A 23559-nucleotide genomic window follows, 5' to 3' on the forward strand; every position below is an offset into this window, starting at 1 on the left:
TCAAAGCTCGCCACCTTCATCGTCCTCATCCGCAACCACACCTGGATTAACGGCATCGGCAAGTGCCATTTGGGCTTCCACTTCCTCATCCGTAGGGAGCTTGATTGTATCCGGATCCATTTCATCAAACGTATTGTGACCAAAGGTGACACGATCAAAGTCCAAGACAAGTTGGTAGAAACTGCGAACACATCTTTTCCTTGTCAGTTAGAGTTAAATGTGAGTCAGCCTGCTCAGATATAAGACTCACGCAGTGCGGTAAGCTCGGCCCTTGGTAGCCAGTTCACGCAAGTGAGCATCAATATTAATCCACTGCTTCCCAGAATCCCTTGGGCCTCTACCGTGCAGCTGAGTAATTGTCAGGATTCACAAGTAAGCCAGCCGAGCCTTCAGATGGGTCTGATTACCGCGCGGAGCGTCCGGTCTATTTGCTGCTTCCCCTCCATGATTGTTTGGCAAAGGCGGAAGCAAGCTTGAATTCATCTGAGTCGGACAAAGCATGCAAGTATCAGTTGCCACAACAGGCCAACAGGGTCTTACTTGAAATCAGAGCTCACCTCGGCAAGCAAGGCCAAAATGCTTGGAACAGGATGGTTAATGTCCCTCCCCGGCACCTCCTGGATGCCAGTGAGCAGCTGGGAGACAAGTACCGAACACAGTACGTTAGCTGGAAGGTCAGCCTGCAACACATTACTTATTTGGCTCACTAAGTCTCTCAATTTGCCTCGGCTGTTCCTAAGCTTGCATCGGACAAACCGTGATACGCTGTCCACAGCGGTCGGCTCACCTACATGGTACCCACAGGGAAGATAATCGGTGTGAAACTGGTTTGGCTGATTGTTTATTATTTCCTGCAGAAAGGAAATATGTAAGTCGGCCGACATTCCCCCAGAAACAAAGACTAGGCCCTCCTAAGCCACATACCATCACAAGTGTCAACAAGCCCTTGAGAGTGTTTGGACTTCCTCGCAGAACATCGGAACTGTACACCTTCAGATTCTTGCTCGTCAAAAGCTTGTGAGCCTTTCTCTTGACAAAATCCTGTATAAAGTAAGTCATGCATCAAATTTACGCACCTGTGGCAAACATCTAGTATTTCATATCAATCGGAAGAGTATTAAATCGTACCTTAAATACTTGTGCATATTGAAAACCCGCCGTTTGGTTCGTCCCCGCTGCTGCTGCTGGGGCGGGAGCTCGGGCAATGCTCACTATCTCCTGTCTAGCTGCATCCAGTGCCTGACGCATGGCCATTTGACTATAGACCTGAACAGCAAATTGCCGAGCAGGGGGGACCTGAGGAAATAAAGTTCGGAATTAGCAGCATTCATGTAACACACGATTGGAATCAAGCTCAAGAGTACATACAAGCGCCATGTTTTCAGCCATGTCAGCATAGCTGCCCCGCAGATCAAAAACTGTCTCAAGTTCACCAAGAAAATCATTGTTGACGGGCTCGTCATCATGAATTGTACGGGTTATTTCATGATTTGGGAAAGTGATTGCGGCCCCGCGTGCAGGTACTTCAGTGGTCTGACGGCGTGGATTTGGCTGGAAGGATGGGGTGCCCCCTTGCATAGGCGGGATCACTCCTGGGTTGGTCACAGTCAGCAAGGAATGTTCAGGTGGCTATACTAAACAATGGATATAATTACCTGGACGCCGAGCTACTTGGGAAGATGTATGACGCCCTGTGGCCACTGCCGCTGCCGCTGCCACAGATCCCCTGAGGAAAACCGGCCACGTGCGCCTCGCGGTGCCCAGTCGATCTCGTTCAGTGTGTCGTCGGGGACCTGCAAGACTTTCCTGGCTGTTGGTCATCTCAGGCTGTTGTACAGGGGGACGTTGTCGGGCATTCTTGGTGGTGTATCTACCTTTGTTGGGTTGGTCGTCTTCGCTATCTTTGGAACTTGAAAGCCTATAAGACATTCTTGAAAAAGCAGCTGTTTGGTTGTTTGAAAGTAAGATGGGGGTTTGAAACGAATAAAATGGTCTGAAAAAGTTGTTGTTGAAGGCCAGCGGATGAGGATGAATTGTGATGAGACAAGGAGTTGATTTTAAAGATCATCACTCCTCCTGATGGCAAGTGTTGCCCAAAAATTCCTCGGGTACGCAGCCTGTCTCATCCACATTGGGAAACCCTCCTCATGGAAATCAATCCGTCAATTTGTTGTTTGTGCTTGCACTGGAATGGCACCAGCACTTGATTCACCCGAAGTCAGTTAACAAGCAAGGGCAATGGCTCCTTGGAATTACAGGACGTTTTGGACCCTCCACCGCTGCTTCCCAGGCTGCTAAAGAGCCTTGGGTGGCGTCAGGATATTCTTAGCTTACCACACGAGCTCAAGAGATGATTGAAAAAATTTAATCACACGGCCCCTTGGAATTACGAAACACTTGTGTTTTTCCGCCAAAAACATTCTGATGTTAGCGCGCAGGACCCAAAAAAGGCAGATATTCCCATAACTTTTGCACCGACCAGGAGCAAAAGTTATGGCAATATCTCAACGCAAAGGAATTTCATGTGGCAGGCATGAAACTTGGTCAAGGAAATCTGCACATCCCGAATTTGGGTTTTCTTTTGGTCTCGGAATCTAAATTACTAACAAACACAGAATACATAATGGGACGCCGGCCGAAAGAGAAGGTTCCGCTTGAACTGGACCCAGGTGAGCTTGTGGTGATAAGAAATGTTGGCCATTTGATCTTTCTGACTGCTGCGTCGGGGGAGGCAACCCTTGAACAGATGTGTGGCGCTTGGTTTCAGACACCCCAGTTACACTTATTGCTTGCAAGCTTTGCCGCACTGGAAGGAACATGGTGGAGGGATCCGTCCGCAAACATATGAAACTTGAAAAGCATATCGAGCTATTGGCTGAGCTACACTTGGCACGCACTCGCACTTGTTCCATTGAGGATGCAGCTGCCAGCTCAATGCACGACATGGTGGCCACCGGAATCCCATGTCCCCCGGCTTCCCAACTCCCAGAGGCACCGGAACCAGCTCCTCTAGTACCATCAACGTGGCAACCCTTTGATGGCCTTCCCGATGAGCTATGTGAAGATGAATCTGTGGTCGGAGATGATGATTTAATAATGTCATCAGATGCCAGTTCCAGCAAATCAGAAAGCACATCTTCTGATGCTCCTCTATCGGAATACAACTCGGACAATGAGGCTGATGATGAGGAGTGGGACCTTCCGGAAGCCGAACCCACGGAACCAACAGGGGAAACACCCCAAAATGGCGAATCTTCACAAGACCCACTCGACAATGAGGATGGCGCAGGCACCCGAAAACACCGTCGGAATGAGCCTAACATTTGGTGGCCTTTCAAATCCCAGGAAGTGAGTCATGAATCCACATCTTATGACCCAATTGCGAGGAACTCAGGGAGGAATTGTGATATTTTTAATCCCTTAGTACTTGGTTGCGTCATTGTTAATTGGATACACGCACACTTTAATAAGTCGGAGTCTCTACAACCATATCAAAATGTTGTTCAAACTGTTTGATATAGTGCTTCCTGACTGGTCAACCATCCGGAACGTGAAGAAAGGCTTGCGCGATCTCTTGCGTATGGACATCAAAGGTAGCATATCAATCCTCAAAAATCCTACATATGGATTGAGCCTTCCAAATATTCTAGCGCAAGAGGTGGCCAACCCAATTGTGAGCCCATCAATCGACTATTATCCTCAAGAGGCCCATGGCCAAGATGTCTACAAACTGTCTCAGTCTAGGAAGTGGCTTGAAGAACTAGAACCAATGGTCAGAGCACCCATGTGCCGTGTCGGAGAACAGGATTGGTATTTGTTTGAGCCGGTACAGACAAAATCAGATAAAATAGTGATTCCTCTGTTCTTCTATTCCGAAGGTGGTGAGATGTATGCCAAATGTGTCGCCCCCAACTATCACTTCAACAGCAATGGAGTCCACCTGCGACTGACGTTTCCAGCCGGCTTACCATTCCGAAGCAACATGTTGGAAAGTCTCTTGGTTTCTGACTTTGATTTGGACTGTAATATGATTGCCGGAGTTGATGGGGTTCTCCTCCTGGACAGATGTCGCGATTCTATCTATGGTATGATATATTCTACTTTGATTTGCTATCTCGAACATGGATTGATGGTTTTTGATACAAATTTTAAATTTTCAGAACTTGCGGACGAGGTCACCACTTGGCACCACGTTCCCAACCCCTGGCGTCAAAAGGCCGATGGTCGGATCATCCGCCACTTGCCTATCACACTATATTCCAACGACACTTCTGGGAATCAATCAAAAAGATGGAATAAGCATATATCCTACTACTTCACGCTATCGGGTCTGCCACCCAAGTGGACCAACCAGAATTACAATTGTCACTATCTGAGCACATACAACGAAGGGGGGGCAATGGAGCTAGCCGGTCCAATTGTGTCTGACTTAAGGTAAGTCAGATTCTATTTCTTTTGTGTGGTTCAATTGAGGTTTCTAATATGTGGTGCTTTCCCATTCACTGGGCATTCAGGATGATGTCGAGTGATGGGTTTGCTGCCTTTGATTGCACTATCCAGGAGGAAGTGCTCCTTACATCCACAGTTCTGTGCTTCCTGGGGGACTCTCCAATGCACGCGGAGATCACCAGTACCCCAATACCTGGGAATGCACTTCATCCATGCCGCATGTGTCCGTTGTCCGCTTGCAATGTAAAAGAAAAAGCCACATTTGATTATGTTGCGAGGTTCTTCATGATTAGTCCCACCGGATCCTGGGTGAGTTCTATAACTGATGGCACAACTGTCCAAAACTGATGAGTTCTCAGCAGATAACTCCTTTTCCGCGATCCTGGCCACAAATAAAGGCAAATTGTTACAAGGTTTGGGAAATGGCACACCAGCCGCAGAAGAAAACAGCTGTGGAAAATAGTGCCTCTAAGTTGGGCGTCAAGGATGTATTGAGCAGGACACTGATAGACCAGAGGTACGAGATCATCGGAAAGGCTAGCGAGGCCACTCCCGCGGAGGCAGATTTTCTGCAGAACCTTGAAAACACGGCCAAAATTTCTACCAAGAGTTTGTTTAACACCTTCTTTGAACTTGCCGGTAAGCTTTCATCATTTTCAAAAACTGGTAGCCCGAATTCATCGCCTGTATGTTCTTATTGGTTTTGTTTTTAAATGTCCAATTAGGCTTTGATGGCTGTCGGGACACTCCTGTTGAAGTGCTACACGTTTTCCTCCTCGGCGTCGTGAAGTACATGGTCCAAGACTTCATGCGCAATCTACGGCCCTCCGAGAAACCATTAATCCAGGCGCGATATCGGTCTTTTAACATTGATGGACTCAACATTCCATCAATGCAGGCCGACTACCTTACAAGGCACTTCGCAAACTTCATCGGCAAAGATTTCCGCATCGTTGTGCAGGTGGCCCCTTTTGTCCTCTTCGAATACATGGATGAGGAAGAGGTAGAACTATGGGCTGCATTATGCAAACTTGCGCCGCTGATTTTCCAAACACACATCGAGGATATGAATTTGTTTCAAGATCAACTATCGCAACACATTCGTCAATTCCTTTTTCTCTTGGTGAAAAATACAGCTCAATGGGTTAACAAACCCAAAATTCACATGCTATTACACTTGCTGGATTCAATTAGCCGGTATGGCCCGGCCAGTCTGTTTGCAACGGAAAAGATGGAGGGGTACAATAGTATTTTGCGCAATGCCTCCGTCCACTCAAATCGACATAGTCCAAGTAGAGATATAGGGGTTTCCTTTGGGGATTACCACAACCTACGGCACCTTGTTTCTGGTGGATTTTTCTACGACTACAAGCGCAAGGTATACTGTTCTGCGGGCGTGGGGGTGGTGGGCATTTTTGCGAATAACCGGTCAATTCAAAGGTCTATGGGTTTCAACTCAGGTGCGCTCGACAATTCAAGTGGCTCTTACCCGTCAATCAGGAAGTGGAGGGTCCTGGAATCCCTCAAGGTTGGCACACCAGCAGAATTACAATCATTTCTCACGGGTTACGAGATCACTCAGGTGCATGAGGTCAGTTGGACATGCAAGGATGTAATACTTCCGGGATCCTTTGTTGTTGTGAGTGCTCTGTATTCTCCTCAAGACTTTTGGGATTGCTCGTGAATGACTATTCCAAATGCAGTATAAATCTTGTGGATCTACGAATTCTGCACCGGCCTTGGGACGTGTGGACCACCTTTGGAGAGGGCGGAAGGGCCGCCGAGTCGTACTGTACTTGTGTGTTGCTCAGTTTGATTTTGGAGAGGTCGATGGATTCTACAACATGCGGACAGTGACACGGCGACCAGGAGGAACATTCATTAGTGTGGCTGTGAGTTAGACATGGGGAGGAAACTGTGATATCTATGAGTGTTTGACATGATTTGCAACAGAACCTGGTGGCAAAGTTGAACATGCAGCACAACTGCCATCGGGGTGAATGTCCAGTTTGCCTTACCAAGAGGGTGCGAGTGGAGCAACAAGATACCAACAAGTTTACCGGGGAGGTAGCTCATACCAACGAAGATAATTACGTCGTTAATCTTGCATCGCTTTTGAGTACGTTGGCACACCGCAAATTCTCAGACATTGCATTCGAAGCGATTCCAGACCACGGCTACGTAGAAGCTTTGCATGAGGGGCTGGCCAAGTGGCATGCTGCCAGTACAAGGACTGGCCCGCCAGGCCCCGTGGAAGCAATTGATCCAGGCCTTCAATGATGAAGGGGGGCCTGGCCACCTGGATTGGGGCAGACAGAAGTATTGGCGAGAACAAGCAGGGGAGGAGGATGCGCCAGTGGCATCCCACTAATCGGAAGTATAAAGCTTTAGAAGTATTAGATCAGCTATATTTTTTAACGCATCAGTTCTTCGAAGTTAATCAGTTTGGCATGTTTCTGCTTGTGTGTATCACAATTTGCAAATGGCCACTTGGGCCTGTTCGGAAAAGAGCACTTCGTGTGAATTTTGGGGGGAGGGGGGTGTGGGAGGGTGTCAAATAACATGTGTTTAGAAGGAATCCTTGTGGGAGGTCTTCCCCTTGGTCCGCTTGTGCTCCTCGGACTGCTCAATATTGTGGCCTCACGTTGCCTAATTGTGAAGCAGGTTTTGGTTGCATTGGTTGGTTCAAGTATCACCGGCAATTTTTTGCCTTGTCCGGACAGGTGATGCTCAACTGCTGGCTTGGCTGTGTGTTCCTATTACAGGGACGGCTCGGTGGCGCTGATGAGTTGGCTTCATGATTTGCCTCGAGGATAGCTTTCAGTGCATCAGACGGCACACTGGAGGCATACTTAGGCTTCCATCATGATGCGGCGGCTAACTTAGCTAATTCCCTCCTCGGGGGAGCGGAGCGACCTCCGAAGGAGGGACTTACGCGCTATGTCGACCCTGCGGCAGTAGAGAATTAGGCATTTTGGTGGGGACTTTTTTAAAACCAATCTCCCACATGAGTTTCTGAACCTTTTTTTTTCTAATTTACATTTCTGGGATGGCTTAAGCTGCCCCCTTCTTTCTACTATTTTTTCTCATCCTCAACTCCTCTGGTTGAGCTGCAATGATAGTTGTAACATTATCAATTTCAGAGCAAAATGTGGAATGCACGATGAAGTGGACACTTGTCAGTCACAAAAAAGGACTTCATGGGGCACCCAAGGCCCCAAAAAATTTGTAAAATATGTACAAAGAAACTCCATGATGTTGTGCACCTTTTGCTCCCCCAAAGTTTCATTGCCTGGTGACAAATGGCGCGTCCAGAGAGGATTGAAAAAGATCATTTTTCCAATTCTCTACTGCCACGGGGTCGACATAGTGCATAAGTCCCTCCTTCGGAGGGTCCCTGCGGGACGGCGTCCCCCCTCCAATAGAGGGACTTAGTTAAGTTAGATGCGGCGGCGTCGCTAGGGCGCTTCGGGCTGAGGATCAGCCTGGTGGTGTCAAGATGGCGGCTGCGCCGGGTGTGTACGACTCCAGGCCGTTCCGCTGATCTTCCAGTTAGCTCTGGTACAGTCGTGTCCCAGGGCTGTTTGACTCGGGGCGGATTGCGCCCGCGGTGTACTGTCGAAGCTCGCCTGGATGTCGCTGCGACTCGCGATCACCTATCAGATGCCGCAACTGTTAATCACCTGGTAAAGGCCGGGCCTCCAGATCTACTGCTGTCTAGCGCCACGCAAGATCCAGAACCTGATTCTCTCGACGCCACACCACGAGGTCCCGCCGGACACTGAGCCGTTACAACCGTGGAACCGCATCGACGAGTTTGAAGGAGAATCTGCGCAGGTTGAGTGTCAGCAGCGTGACCGTCTCGTCTCCGCGTCGGACGTGCTTACAGCCAGCGTCAATGACTCCGATCCACTCCTATGCAAGCTTGCGGGTCTCGCCCGGCGCCTCCTCCGAGTAGCCCACCATGCCCATAGACACAGCGCCCATCAAGCCGGCACCCCGCCCTCCCAACAATAGACCGCCTCCAACGTCGCTCTGCTCACCCCCATGGTCCGGGCTCATAATCATGGCGGACCGGCGACTGTAAACGCGGCTCTCCAGGCAATCTTCCATAACCTCATCACCACCCCATCCGAACTCAACACCCTGGTCTACACCCAAAGCGACAACAAATGAGAGGACCAAGAGACCTACTTCGAACCCTTCAACCCGCTCCAAAACCATCTTCACCCTGATCAGCAGCAGCGGCGTGTATGCTCTGCTAGCCCCCCTGATTCACTCATGATTGTCTCCTGAGTGCGCGGCAAGGGAAATGTGAATATGCAGATGGATGATTGATTCAGCTTGCTTGATCCTTCTGCTTGCTGACAATTGATATTGAAACTTAACCAAGCCCCCCCCCCTTGCCTGAGGGTTTTCTAGAGGCACTTTTGTCTCATCAGGGTTCTTTGTGCCAAAAAGAGAATTCTCACTTGATTAGCAAAAGGCAGTGATGAGAGCTGTGGGTTCCTTCAATTCTGATGGATTTCCATAAGGATATGTTGCATATCCCAAAGAGTTATACACTGGCAAAAACATCCATCATGTCTCTCCTGATTCAGGGTTGATTTACAAGCAACTTTTATATAACTTAATTAAGGCCCTCTATAATTGGAAGGGTGATACTGTCCTGTAGCGACCCTCTTACAGTCAGAAAAACACTACCAGTGTTTTACCAACCTGCAGTAAGGAAGTCTCTTCAGGTTAAAAAAAGATACCTCTTTCTTTGTGTCATGCAGTGCACTGCAAAAAAAACTGTGTCAACTGTGAGCAGTTGACATGCGGTAACTCTGAGGAAGCTTGTGGTGTTACACCAGCCTTACTCAAGGTTTGACTCAACCCAAGCTTTAATGCACAGTCACTGTGCACCTTGCACAGTGACTGTGCCAACAAAGACACTTGTGCATTCAGGTGGAGTTACAATGGCAGCTTGGCTTGAGTATCCTGCATGTCAACTGAAAGCAGTTGACCAAGTTTTTTTTGCAGTGGTGGTGGCTTCTGCTGCACTGAACCCCCTGAAGGTAGATCATTTAGTAACTGTGACACTGCAAGAAGAACACACCCAACTGATCCCAGTTGATGTTGAGAGCTTGGAAGAAGCTTGTGGTTCTAATCAGGTACAAAATAAGTATCAGTCCACTACAAGAAAAACTCACGCAACTGACAGCAGTTGACATCCAAGATACTTCTGTGTAGCCCTTTTTCTAGCTCCACCCAAGCACTCAACAGTCTTTTATTGCACAGTGACTGTGCATTGAAGCTTGGTCAACACAAGCCTTGAACAAGGTTGAGTAGCACCACAACCTTCCCCAGTGCTCTTGCATGTCAACTGCTTGCAGTTGCGCAACTTTTTCTTGCAGTGAGTCAATACCGTGTTTTGTATTGTTTTTTCATACAAAAGAATTGAATACACTGTATTAGGGGGTATCAAATATAAGAAATCCACAATTAGAAACCAGTTAATTAGGAAAAAATAGAATTCTTGACCAGTGAATCCCAAAATGGGGTAGCTGAAGGACCAGCATGTTATAAAATGGTGGTTTTTTTCAAACCCATCAATTACATAATAGTGGATTTGGTCATGTTTGATACCCCCTATTGTATTGAAAAAAGGTTGGTATTGTATTTTGAAAAAATATCTTTTTTCTGGTTAATTGGGGCCTAATCCAAATATCCCATCCCAGCAATCCACAATGTACAGAATCAGATTGGATCATATTGGCAACCAGATCCACATGTATTGGATTGTATTGGTGACCCAATCCAATACAGATACAATGTATTGGAGTCCAAACCAGTCTGATACCAATACATGTATTGTATTGGCTTCACCATTGCCCATAGTGTGTGTGATTGAACATGGGGAACTACTAGAGTTTTTCTTGACCTTCCCGGTTGGACTATTGTCTATTTTAACTTTGTTACCACCTTCCTCCTCTCACTATGGAATCTGCACTCCTGCACTCAAATATTGGAATCTCACCCTTGTTTGAAAATGTTTCCTCATTTTGGTGCTGGCTTTGAACCTCTGGAATGAGCTCTGTTTGCCTTCCTTTTTAAAGAAAGGCAGCTTTTTGCATGTCATATTTCTTAATTATTCAGTTAGCCTCAGGAGGTACTGAGAGTAGATTGTCTGCTCAGTTGCAGCGTACGACAATGCCAATGTTAAATGCACTTAGTTTGCAACCTCTTGCATATTATGTGTGTCATTACCTCAAACTCATTTCCATGCAATGTGTACTTAGGATCAATGGTTAGAGCATCACTCATGAATGCTGAGTATGTGAGTTTGACTCTCACAGTACACAAGGTTGTGGGTTCAATACCCACTTCACTCAAACCATACTTTTCACAAGTTCAAAAGGAGGTCCATTGTGCTGTTTGATGGAATGAATAGCTGATCTGTTTGACTTATTAGAATATTTATGAAAAGATGAATATCTTGCAGTAGCTGAGGAAGAGTGGGGAGGGGGGTGAGAGGCCTGAACCTTGGGTTTGCAGCGGCGAAGCTGCTTTGGCCTCTAGTTTTCATAATTTTTCCTACCTTTTTTGTATGTCAAATAGGGATTGGTGTATTTTAAGCATGTCTGGGCAGTGATCAACTCCCTGGTTCCCTGAGTGATGACTGTGATTATTTTTTAGCTTTATTTAAGCTGTGAAAGCTCTTCTTAGATGTAAGGATTCAAATTACCCTCCTTAAAGAGGTAGATCTTCAAAAATCATCCAAAATTCAAGCGTTTGTTAATTGTTTCAATTTAAAGGAGTGTGTATTTCTCATGGAGGTTTTAAAAGAAAAAAAAAGAAGAAGCTAGTTCAAGGAATGAGTTACAAAGCATTAGTTATGTTGTTTATTCTAAATCAAAAACAACAGAAGAAACGCTGGGATCATGAGGAAATCTTCTTTCCCATTCATCTCGATTTAACTGTATAAAATTCTCCCATTCCTTTGCGTCCTCGCTTCTCCACTTAAACCAATGTGAGCTTATTTTTGGAGCAGGATAAATGCTTCCCTCAAAGCGGAAAGCATTAAAATGATATTTACCTTCAATATACACTATAAAAATCGGTGGATTGGTTGTTGGGGCGTGCGACAGAGGAAGGAAAGTCGAGATGATAAGGTTTGATATGTGAATCACATGTTGTTGGAATGCATTGGCCAGAAGATCGCCATGCCGTGGGAAGTTCATCCAGTATTGCGTTGATTGGGTAGGGGAACAAAAGTAATTGAGGTTTGATTGTAATCGGTCAAAAGGTATTGAATCGGAAATCATCAAGATGTACTTTTCCTCCTTGTAAACAGCATTGTCATCCATCTGCTTCAACATATCCCTGCGAATGTTGGGCCACGATCCTTCCTCTAAGCCCATGCTTACAGCCACCGATCTGAATCCACAGTGACCGTCGCCATCGACGTTGTTTAACATTGAGATACTTGATCTCAGTCTCACAGGAACCAAAGTATAGAAAGGGTGGGCCTTAGCCATGTTCGAGGGCCCACTTCTGGATGCTCTTGTAGCACTCGTCCCTCGATTGAAAGGTCTGTTCTGGCGGCGCCGGAATTGTATGGATGCTTTCAGGATCGCCTGTTTCTGTTTGAACGTCAGGTTGTGGATTGAGGTCAATTCTGGAGGATGCCATGCCGTTTTTTGGGTCCAGTAAGCCAGAGGTAGGGGTGAGAGGATCGATCACAGAGGTTTTTTCATCTCTTCTTTCCATTTCAACGTCCAGTCCCGTTTCAACGACCAGTCTCGGATCAAGCTCAATTCTTGAAGATTCCAGGCCGTTTTTTGTGTCTGGTAAGCCATAGGTAAGGGTGGGAGGATCCATCGTGGGGCCAGGAGGATCCATTGTGTCGATTGTTGGGGAGGAGTTGGATATGTACATATTTATGATATAAATATCATATACCTTTGAATCCGAGTGTGAGACCCCCGGGTTTGGTTCCCTTTGCCGGTTGCCTGCTCGGGTACCCGAGTCTTATTTTCTTCAATAATTATTTTATAATTTTTTTCTGCTGGAATAGGAATTCCCAGCACCTCAAGAAAATTTGAAAGAGGTGATAATTACCCTTTATGACAGTATATACAAAAAAAGCAAAGAAAATCAAGGTCTTCTGAGGCAGTGCGCGAAGAGCCGTGGCAGAGGCGCGCACTGGGGTCTAGACGTCGAGCGGTTGACCCTCACAGTGCGCGAAGAGTTTCCGGCAGTGCGCGAAGCAAGGGTGTAACAGCTGCGCTACGCGCTTTTTTCTGTATCTCCAAAAATAGATGGCAAGATGTCAGAAGTAAACATATTATTTTGGATATTCAGAATTCTCCTGCACCCAGGAATCAAAAGTGCATCTTTGTATTCTTTGCACTGGGATTATTTGGCTTTAAATCCATGAAGCAGGTGAGTTTGAAAGCTCAAAACAGCTGCGCTGAAAATAGCGCCCAAATGACACTGCTTCATAGTTTCAAAGGACTACCACTTCAATAAAGAAAATCAAAAAAAGCGTTTTTGATTCATGGATGTGGGAGGATCCAGAATATCCAAAAATATTTCTGTAATTATGACATCTTGCCATCTGTTTTTGGAGATACAGAAAAAAGCACGTAGCGCAGCTGTTACACCCTTGCGCGAAGTAAGTCCGTTCATGAAATGATAATTTTGGAAAATCTTTAATACTGTTCCAAAAAAAAAATGAAAAATCAGAATCAGTAAACTGACATCCAACATGAATGATAATAAATGAAAAAAATGAGTACCAAAATAAATTTCAAATTTTGGGTCGCAGTGAAAACACATCAAATACTGTTTTTTTGATCAATTAGTGGAGTACCCAGGGAGTTTACTTTCCGCAGTTGTTTACCGGGTGCGTGAGTTTTACAAGACTTATTTTACAAGGCATAACCCTTGTAAAAGTGGTCCTTTGTAATTTTATTACATGCACAGGACAAAACATATTTTTCCAAGGGATTTGGACTTTTCTTAGCCCATGTAAATAATTCATTGTGAAACATGCGGTGGAAAAATACTGTGTACAGGGGTATTGCGTATTATTACAAAGTATGTTTTACAAACTTTGTAATAACACCTATGTATTTTCAATATTTGAACTTGAAACTGTATTTTTACGCGGTACAGAATACAAGGCTTGTTTGATTCCGCTGGAAAAATTTATCACCGCAAGGTCAAACAACAATTTTACATGCCTCAACGCCTCGGTTCCGTAGGATGCCCCCCTATTTGTAAGTTTGTTGTTTGGAGTCCCGCCCCCCTCACCGTTCCCTCCATCCGCTAATTTTCTCTCAGCACATTCTGCTTTAGCCAATCTCCGTGAGCTGGTGAGATTACATTGAACACGTCAGCCAGAAGCCATGACCTTGAGGATTTATCCCATCCCTCTCCCATACACCCCAATAACGAGCCAATCAATGGCTAAAAAATTTCTTTGCCGCTACCGGAAACAAAGAGACTCGTTCACCTCCGAAACCACTGCTCTCAAACAGGTCCAAGTCTACGTTGACAGTGTCAGGTGACCGAGGTCAGTCTCTTGGCTCCAGGTACCTACGCCCCCTCTGATATTGGGCCTGATACCTTGTTGTCGTGTTCTGATTTTTTCTTGGCTATGTATTTGTGTAAGCCGGCAGACAAACACTGGTGTGGCTGGACCATCCCGAGGCCACTCCTTCTACCCCCAAGCTCGCCAAACCCTCACTCGTCACCGCACAAAAACCGCTGACAGGTCGGAGCAGCCAAGGACGCCAATTAGAGGAGACTGACCTCAAAGATCAGCTTGACCAAATTAGAGGAGACTGACCTCAAAGATCAGCTCAACCAGCTGTTCTTTATCTCTACACCTTCTGAGCAGCTTCATGTAGACATTCAGATCTTCGAACAGCCAGGCATCATTGTTATCAGGACCTTCATCCAACGCTGGGTCATCCAGTCCGTCACGGTAGGTCTTGTATCGTTCATAGGCTTGAGAGGCTTGTTGGATACGTTGGTAGGCTGCCTTGTCGAGCTTAGGGCCCTTGGGGGATCTCAAGATGACCGCCATCAGATTGACATTTTCACTTTCTAAGGACAGCAAAGATGGGAGAAGTGAGTACAAGCAAGATGATCAGCGCGCGGAAGATTGGCTACTGACTGGCATCCTCTTCGCAAAGTTCCTGGATCTCTCGAGGCGCTTCGACAAACTTCTTGATTTGTTCACAAAGCCTATCATCAGCAATCTTCACTGCGACCTTCTTGGCATCTTCCTTGAATTCTCGAATCTCCTCGTACAGGCCACTGCGTGTTTCGAGTATCTCAGTGACATACTCAAAAGAAAGGAAAAATGTGTGTATTTTTTTTGGAGATAATCAACTGACAATGAGAACATCCGCTGGATGTTCTCATTGTCAGTTGAGCAAAGTGTTGGGACAGCGGTTCATGATCAGAGATGACCCCCGTTTGTAAGCGAGGAGACTTGGATACATCGGGCGAGTTGAGGATCAAAATGAAAGTCTTGAAGACTGCAAAGACTCCCATCTCCCGGCTATGGAAGCCGCCTCGGATCTCCTTTCTGGCTAAATGGCTCCTGCCACCTGTTCCTTGTCTGTTGACCGCTCTTGGTCCTCTCCTGTTTGGGTGCTGCTCTTCGCCTTGTACATATTTCATTCTCTTAACCACCGCTCTCAGCCTATATATATATAGGCTGAGAGCGGCCCTCTTGTAGAACCTACTACGACCTGCCTTGCAGAAGCTTGTCCGTTAGATTTCTCTTCAGACTCGGTCTTCTCGTATTGCAAGAGTCCCATTAGATGGGACTCATCACTTCTCTTTTGTATCTCTCTCACTAGCGACCTGCCGAACATCCTATTGTTCTCCTCCAACATAAAAAGGCCTCTGACTTGCTGCAATGGTATGAGAAATAAGTTTGCTCGTACTTTCCCTGCTCTTGAAACCAGCGAGCATCACAATACTAACAATCCGCAACTGACAATCACATATTCAAACATTGAAGAGAAGAAATGTCCAAGCAAAGGAAAGCAAGCACGCAAGCAAGAGGACTATCAAGCCAAAAATCAAAGAGCAAAAGACGGACAAAGTCAAGGAAACCAGCGACCCAACACAGAAGACCATTGAGCCCAAATGCTTGGCCACTCAATCAAGCACCCACAAGGTTTCCCAGGGTTCCCAATGCTGAATACGTGTGGTGAGTCTCAAGACACACTGTTTTTGATGAGGCAGGCCGTCTAAACTTTCTTTTTTTTGTCTTTTTGGGGGTGGCAAGTATCCTGTGTAAATAGTTGTTTGCCTCGTAAAATTCTCATTTTTGTCCACCAGATGTGAATTTTACAACCCTTGTGAATGCAAAAAAGGATCCCATGTAAATTAAACCTCAGAAATTTGAGATTATTGTGCCTCACGTACCTTTTTGCATGGGTTTTTTTTTGCAAGGCAAATCCTCGTGAGAAAATCACTTGTGAAATTATATTTCAGTCCCACAAGCCAAAAATTTACAAGGTATGTTTTACAATGGTTGTTTTACAAAGTAGGCAAAATTTGAAGAACCCTTGTAAAAGTACAATAAACCCGCAATGGAATGTAATTTTACAAGGGATCAGCTTTACAAGGCATAAGCCTTGCAAAAAAAGGGTTGTAAAATTCAACCCCCCCGTTGTTTACTGATGCTGATGATGACATTTTCCTAAAATCCCTACCGATCAAAATTCACTCATTCCTGACAGTCCTGAAGGAGTTGCAACATTGGTCATCAGCATCAGTGAGCTGATGTTGTGCTGGGGCCCACGGGTATCCGTGCTATACATTTGAAGGAGGTTGGATTTTTGTTTTGATGGAAGTGAGGCTTGGTGCGCATGGCGGGGTTATTATATGGGGAAACTTCTTGGTTAAGGGCGGATGCAGGCAACAAAATGGAAAGGCCCTCCTAAGAGAGGCAACACTCCCAGCAACAGGGGGATGCGGGCGTTGGATACTTGAAACAAGTTTTCTGGGGGAAACGGGGAAGAAAATCGATTAATTTTCACACTGTGTCAGGAGGACACCACCACCATGTTGGCCAGACAACAACCAACCACCCGATCAGAGGAACAGGGAAACAATAAGGCAAACAAGCCAACCCAACCAGCGCGATGGACGACGAGGCCGAAAAGCAGGCGCCTCGCACACGAACGATGGACTCGGAGCACGGAGCAGACGAAGGGCATCGGCCAGGCTCAGCGGGCGACGACGACTCGGACTCGGACTCCGAGGACATCCTGGTCTACAATTCCGACTCGACCAACCTGCGGCCGGGCGAGCAGGCGGACTCGATCGGCCTCCTCAGAAACACCAAGGACCCGGCCCAGCCCTCTTCGCCGCCGCCTCGCAAGGCCTCCCGGCTGAGGGCCGCCAGCGACGGCTCGGCCTCCTTCAGATTCAACTTCAGCACCCATCTCTTACCGCTCTCTGATAGCTTGGAAGCCGTGCGCTATGCCTTGCCCACCCTTACCACCACCTCGGCCATCGCCCTCGTCGTCTCCAGTCAAATAGGCTCCGGCATCTTCTCATCCCCCGGAATCCTCAGTTCGTCTCTTCCCCCGTCCTCCTCACTTTCTTTTTTCGCTTTTCGGTGTCATAATGCTGACCGATATCCATGTCCCTCTCCAGGTCAAAACTGTGGCAGTCCTGGCGCCTCCTTAATCGTCTGGCTCTTGGCCGGCATCCTGGCCTGGACGGGCGCCTCTTCCTTCGCCGAATTGGGAGCGGCCATTCCTGTCAACGGGGGCGCTCAAGCTTACCTGAATTACTCTTTCGGAGGCTGGGCTTCGTACCTGTTCGTGTGGACCAATCTGGTGGCTTTGAAAGTCAGTCCTTCTCGTCTCCTTCATCAACCATGTCCATACCCGCACAACTTAAATCACTTTTTCTGATGGGAAATCTCCTTGGTACTTTGGTCTTCAGCCTGGATCTGCTGCCATCATTTCTATCGTTGGATCAGAATATCTATGCCGGATATTTTATCAGTTAGTCAGTTCTTCTTACACACGACTGAATCAACTTTCTAAACCCCCCCACAAAAAAGCTACTCGGAGAAGCTGAGCAAATCGATGTGGGTTGGCTGGCTGTTTTGCAGTACTGCGTTCAAGGCGTCCCCGAGCGAATCAGCGAAGGCGATCCCGTTGGTAGTCACCAAGATAGTCGCGGTCCTGATCCTGCTCTCGATCGTCGCAATCAACGGCCTCTTCGCCAAGGCCGGCAAACACTTCCCAGTCATCCTCACCCTCATCAAGCTTCTCTCCCTCCTCGCGATCATCATCATGGCCATCGTCCGTCTCGCTACCGGCCACCATTCCGATAACTTCCAGGCCCATAACATCTTCAAAAATACCTCCAGCTCGCCCAGTGACCTCGCCTCCGCTCTATATTCCGGGCTGTGGGCTTTTGACGGCTGGGATTCTGGGTAATCACCTTCATCTCTCTCTCTCTTTCATCAATGAACAAGCCCACTGACGTAAACTCTGATACTTTGACCACCACAACCTGCTCGTTATCGAACTGACCAACATCCCTGATACCGCAACAAACTACAATAATACAATGTTCGTGCGTGTGTGTGTGTATAAGCACAGAAACTACATAGCAGGCGAACTGAAGAAAGCGACGAAGACGTTGCCGATCGTGATCCACGCCTCCATGGGCATAGTGTTGAGCCTGATGGTCCTGACCAATTGGGCATACCTGATCGTGCTGCCCATGGACGTCGTCACCCAATCAAACACCATCGGACTCGAGTTCGGCCGGGTCATCTTCGGGCCCATCGGCGGCTTCATCTTCTCGCTCATCGTCGCTTTCGCGTGCTTCGGCGCCCTCAATAGTTCAGCTCAAGTCTTCTTCCTCTCCGGGTCGCTTGCTTCACTTCGATCCTTACTTCCTTTTTTCGTGTTTTTTCCTTCTTCTCTTCCATCAATCAATAATCTACTCTAGGTTCGGTATTTACTACCTCGAGATTGGTGTCCGTCGCTGCCGAAGAACGGTAAGCAACCTACAATAAACTTCAAAACTGGAAACCAAATGAATAGCAAATTAATGCTCCTGTTTTTTTCTCTGGCAATAGGTATATTCCTAAAGTGTTTTCCAATATCAACGAGAAAACTTTGACTCCTCTGAACGCACTGGTAAGATACCCACCATTATTTACCACAAACACACTACACCTGGTTATGTTGTCCTGTCTTCGAAATCATAATTCGGGAGTTTTCTTTGTCATCGTAGGGATTGCACGCGTTTCTATCAATTATCATGATCAGTTTTGGAGATTTTAGAGTATGTTCTGTTTGCTTGAATCATATCAAGATAGCTCAAATGGTTCAGCCAAGTTTGTTGACTTTTGTCCTGCTCTCTTATTCGTACAAAAAAGTCATTAGTAGGATTTTATGGGACATGTGCATGGACGTTTTATCTATTAACAGTTGGATCGCTTTTACTATTACGGATTCGAGAGCCCGATTTAGACAGGTAAATAACCAAGCTCCACTAGCGCCTGAGTTTTCCACAGCTCGCACTCGTATTGACTGGAACGTGTCTCTTCTCCCTGGCAATGTCTAATTCCTGATCATGTGGTGTGAACAAAGACCGTATCAAACTTGGATCATCAACCCGATAACCTTCTCAACCGTTGCCTGCTTCCTATTGTTGATGCCCATCTTCTCGGCGCCGATTCAATCTCTAGCTGCCTTTGGTCAGTCAATAAGCACTTCAACGCCAAAGAGCTTGCCCCTATATTCAACCTATTTCTACCATATTGGCTGCATTTGCAGGTTTCATCATTTCAGGATTACCGTTCTACTATCTTACGACTAACAAAGAGCTACGCCAATTCGGTCAGTTCTTACCCCCCTTTCCCTTCTCCGTATCGTCCTTCTGCAAACCATCCACATTTCTGACCCAGCTTTCGGTCTCTCCGGGTCGCCGCTACGATCTCGCACAAAAAAAAGGGTTTTCGAAGTTGAAGTTGTTCGATTTTAATAGCTATCGGCGGGATCGTGCGGGCAGAGATACTGACCACAACTCCTTTAAAGCTCTGGAAACTCAAGACGACGATGATCAGCTTGATCACGAAAGTCAAGACAGTCCGGGTCCGAGATGAGTAATCTCTATCGCAAACCCTCGAAATCCCTTTTTTTCCGCCTACTATGTCTATACTTGCTTCTTCCTTCTCTGTTTTTTTTGCATTTTTTTTTTTTTGCAATGTCTTTTTTCATCCAAATTCGTGTTCTTTTGTGCTGTCATGTCATCTTCCATCGTATTTGCTCTTTCTTTCGCCTTCTGCATCAGTCTTTGTTTACCACTAAAAAATGCCCCCCCTCCCGTTGACATAGAGTTTTTACATTAGTCAATAGAGCAAATTGCATAGATAAATCAAACCACCCAATCAACCAAGGATCCCCTTCAAAGAAAACCACCGAGGCAATTGTTTCCTTTATTCCTGGACTTCGATGTGTGTTCAGCAAAAGGGCTAGGCAAGCTACATAGCGGCAATGTGTTTTAGAAGGTTGACGGCATAAAAATGAGAGAAACTCTCCCAACATTTTTCAAAGAGAATTAATTGGAAGGTGAGGGGAGATGCAGTCGAGGGTGTCAAGTCAATTGACTTGACAATGTTGTACGCACCACCCAAATGATGGAATAAAGCTGAATGATCTCATGAAGTCACACACAAATGGATGTTGATTGAAAAAGCATATATAATGAACACAAAATCAAATGTGACTTTGATACGACAGTCCAGATCTTGGCATGCCTTCTCTATGCCAGGTTCATTCTAACTCTTGAAAAAGGAGCCCTCAACAGCTAGGGTTGATAATTGGGCGGCCGCGGGCCAGCTCGGCTCGCCCCCAACTTACATAATCGGAGAGGCTGGGAGGGCCAGACTTGGTTGCCATTGGCCCGCCCAAAATCGGGCCGACTGACCAGCGGGTAGCCCACCAGAGGCCCAGGGGCCGCTTTGCGCGAGGGGCGGCGGGCAGGCACGCCACACCCCTCAGATTAAGTTCATGGTATCAGACCTAAAAAAAGGATTAGGTTTTGATTTCAAGCAGGGGATAATTTTCTTCATCGTGTGTAAGAGATAGAAGGTAATGAAAAGAAGGAAAACAAACGAGGGGAAAAAAACTATGCAAAAGGGTCTACAATGTCTTTGGCAACTTGAACAAAGTTACAAATGGCTAAATTCATCTGAGTTTTCCAGGTAGCAAACCAACCCTGGTAGTAATTCTGCGTCGTAACATCATCAATCAAGGGAACAACGTAACAGAGTAGAGAACGAAATGGAGCATCTAAATGACTAGCCAGCTGTTCAACAGTTCGAGTGATCGGCCGAATATCGAGACGTCGGTCTTCAAAGCTCGTATCAATGGCGCACAAGACATCCTCAAGTTGCAAAAGATCGTGTCCAATCGTGTGATCAGATTGGCATAAATGTTCGAGTTGATCGGAATTCATCTCGGTAAATGATGCCAATGGTAGCGTTTGAGAATTCATGATGCCTTGTTTTGATAGTTTCTTGAAAAACACATGTAGTAACCTCACGATTGGTATTGCCGATGTAGCAAGGTTGATGAGTGGCTGACGTGTCAAGCGAGGGATTTTGGTAAAGCCTATGGGAGCAGCTGGGTTGGTCAGGGTGATGAGATTGATGAGGTGATGATCGACCTGAGATACCGCGCGTTCCCCAAAATCTTCAATGACTTCCATTTCGGATCTTTTTGAGCGCTTCACAGCGAGGTCGATTAAAGATACTGCGTTGTGAGTTTCTGTTGGAAGATCATGAAAGAAATGCATGAACTCCTCTGACCTTCTCGAGAGGTCCGTAGGTTGGATGTACTCAGAGGCCACTTGAAAGACATCGCAAATCCTAAAAAATGCGCTGAAAATACTCCCTCTGTATTCCCAAAGCCTATACCTCTTCAAATGCTTTAGATGCTGGTCGTTGGTTCGATCAGAGCTAGAGGAGAATCGCGGAGCGAGGACATGAACGGTAGAGATGATTTGAGTCATATTGTTGTCGAGTTCCGCTTGAATTTCGCACACGCGCCTAAGGCTCGAATCCTGTTCTTCCTGGACTTTCGCAGCCTCTAGAAAGCCCAGCATGGCGATGAGTTGGTCCTTCAAGAGAGGTAGAAGGGTCGAGTCCAACCGATCGTAGAGAATTTCCTTCGAGTCCGCGGCATGAGTAGGAACAGCCTGGGCAGTTTCTTGAAGATACGTTCCTTTGGCCTTATATTTACGCCCCAGGTCTCCGAAACGCTGGATAACCAAATCTAGAGGTCATTCAAGGTGATTCACAAATCAGCCGATGAACTGGTGTGATGAGCTGGTGGATGATAAATACCTTGTATGCCTTTGGGCTTTGGTCCAGATCTGTCCGACGTGTCATTGGCTGGATTCTCCATTTTTCTTCTCTGACGCTTCGGGTAACGCGGCAATTGTCCAGGCTTTGTATGGGGAGAGCGAGGAATTCAGTTCAAACGGTCGATCGTTCTGACTTTTGTCCCGTCGCCCGCTGTCAGAGGTGATTATCTCGTAGAGGACCAGCTGAGCAAATTGGTAGCAATCGAAAAGGTATTGTCAAGGGCCTAGCTACAACGTTTAAAGAAGGGGGGGCAGAACGGAATACAAAAAAGAATGAAGATATTAGTTCTTCAGTTTGTTGTTTAATACTAGTCTTATGGAGATTGCTCAAGCCGGCACGAACCGGGCCTCTACCTTGAAAATCTAACGAGGAAACAATCTACAATACCTTAAGAATCACGATGGTTTCTTGACGACCACAGTAGCAAGATCGTGTTTTCACCAACCAGCCCAAAGAATTGTTTGTAATAGACTATGATAAGGTGGATGGTGATTCAGAGCAACGGGATAGGATTCGAGTAATAAAGAGTCGATTGCACGACACCTATAGGATTCCTGAATGAATGAAGGCAGTCCTTTGGCGTTATCTTTAACGAGTGCTACTGATGGACCCTTCTTTTCAAGGGCAATTCTGACAGCGAAATGTGAAAGAGGTAACTAGAGCGTGAAATCAAGCTGCTGTCCTCGAAATATACAAGCTTAGGCACTTCTCACAGGTATTTAATTAATCCAATAGTTAGTTAATCCACTTCTAGATGATGACCATTTTCCTTTTTGTTACACATGGATACACACAAGGAGCATAGAAGATTAGGAAGACCAAAATTTTGTGCTGTTTTTTGCACATGAGGGCTCTGCCCTGTTCTGCCTCAAAGTTTTGTGTATAAGCAGGCTCAACTCACAGCACCATGGTTCTTCAACCAACTGACAAGCTCAATGATTTAAAAAGTCTTTTGAGAAGCAATGGAGCCAGTTCAGGGATGACAATCAATGGCCGTTGGGGTACCAGGCACCTGCCAGCCCGGTACCGCTCGCAACAGCCAGTCCCCCCACCTGATTCTTCTCGTTCTTCTACCCTTCCTCTGCGTTCATGACGCCAACTTGTAGACTACCACTCCCATGCAATTCACCCATACCTATTCATATTTTCTGTCGGGCATTTCATTAATTTCTTTGAATGTCTTGCAGGAGAGCGGCCAGGGACGAAAAAGAAAAGAAAAAAGCTTGGATTTCGTGTGGCGCGCGACCTTTTTTTGGTTGTTTGTTTCTCTCGGTCTTGAGGCCCCGAGGGACCCCACTCTCGCCGGATGAAGCCCGAGGCCGTCGGGGCCCATTAATTGCGGTCATGAGACGTTGGAACACTCCGTCAGGAATAACAACATGGGGCCGGCTGGTCACTGAATTAGTGGGAGCAGTCGCCGGCGACCGCCGACACCCACGGGCCACCATTAATATATACAGCTCGAGTGAGAAGAGATAGAACGATGAGCTCTTGATGGGAGAAAGTCAAGGGAGTATCTTCTGTTCTCTTAAGGCAGAGCGTAGACAAACTGGAAATCTTTCCCAGTCATGGATTTGATGTTCTCCAAACATTGTGCGTGAGTCCTACAATCCGCTGGGAGTCAAGAAGAATTCTACACGTGAAGCCATCGTCCAGAGATACATTTCAGCGCAGTCGTCCATGGAATA

The 23559-nt window shown here is 46.5% G+C and overlaps 3 protein-coding genes across 3 annotated transcripts; 1 reads left to right on the forward strand and 2 right to left on the reverse strand.

Annotated features, from left to right (window-relative positions):
* PtA15_3A466 (uncharacterized protein) lies at positions 1-15003 on the reverse strand (the record flags this gene model as incomplete). The annotated part of the gene is made up of 11 exons (XM_053167437.1): positions 1-199; positions 371-483; positions 558-635; positions 708-851; positions 925-1041; positions 1129-1296; positions 1369-1592; positions 1656-1918; positions 14406-14550; positions 14621-14792; positions 14920-15003. The coding sequence occupies 11 exons, from the start codon at positions 15001-15003 to the stop codon at positions 1-3; spliced, it is 1707 nt and encodes a 568-aa protein (XP_053018654.1).
* A 1607-nt stretch (positions 15004-16610) lies between these two features.
* Positions 16611-19606, forward strand: PtA15_3A467 (uncharacterized protein; the record flags this gene model as incomplete). The annotated part of the gene is made up of 12 exons (XM_053167438.1): positions 16611-17043; positions 17128-17324; positions 17422-17483; positions 17594-17920; positions 18090-18334; positions 18445-18493; positions 18575-18635; positions 18733-18783; positions 18878-18975; positions 19092-19198; positions 19278-19340; positions 19455-19606. 12 exons carry the CDS (start codon positions 16611-16613, stop codon positions 19604-19606), a joined length of 1845 nt encoding a protein of 614 aa, XP_053018655.1.
* Positions 19607-21137: 1531 nt separating this feature from the next.
* On the reverse strand, positions 21138-21911 carry PtA15_3A468 (uncharacterized protein; the record flags this gene model as incomplete). The annotated part of the gene is made up of 3 exons (XM_053167439.1): positions 21138-21231; positions 21314-21779; positions 21851-21911. The coding sequence occupies 3 exons, from the start codon at positions 21909-21911 to the stop codon at positions 21138-21140; spliced, it is 621 nt and encodes a 206-aa protein (XP_053018656.1).
* Between the last annotated feature and the right edge of the window lie 1648 nt (positions 21912-23559).

Source organism: Puccinia triticina, chromosome 3A, assembly GCF_026914185.1.
Source record: "Puccinia triticina chromosome 3A, complete sequence".
In the NCBI taxonomy this organism is placed as follows: domain Eukaryota; kingdom Fungi; phylum Basidiomycota; class Pucciniomycetes; order Pucciniales; family Pucciniaceae; genus Puccinia; species Puccinia triticina.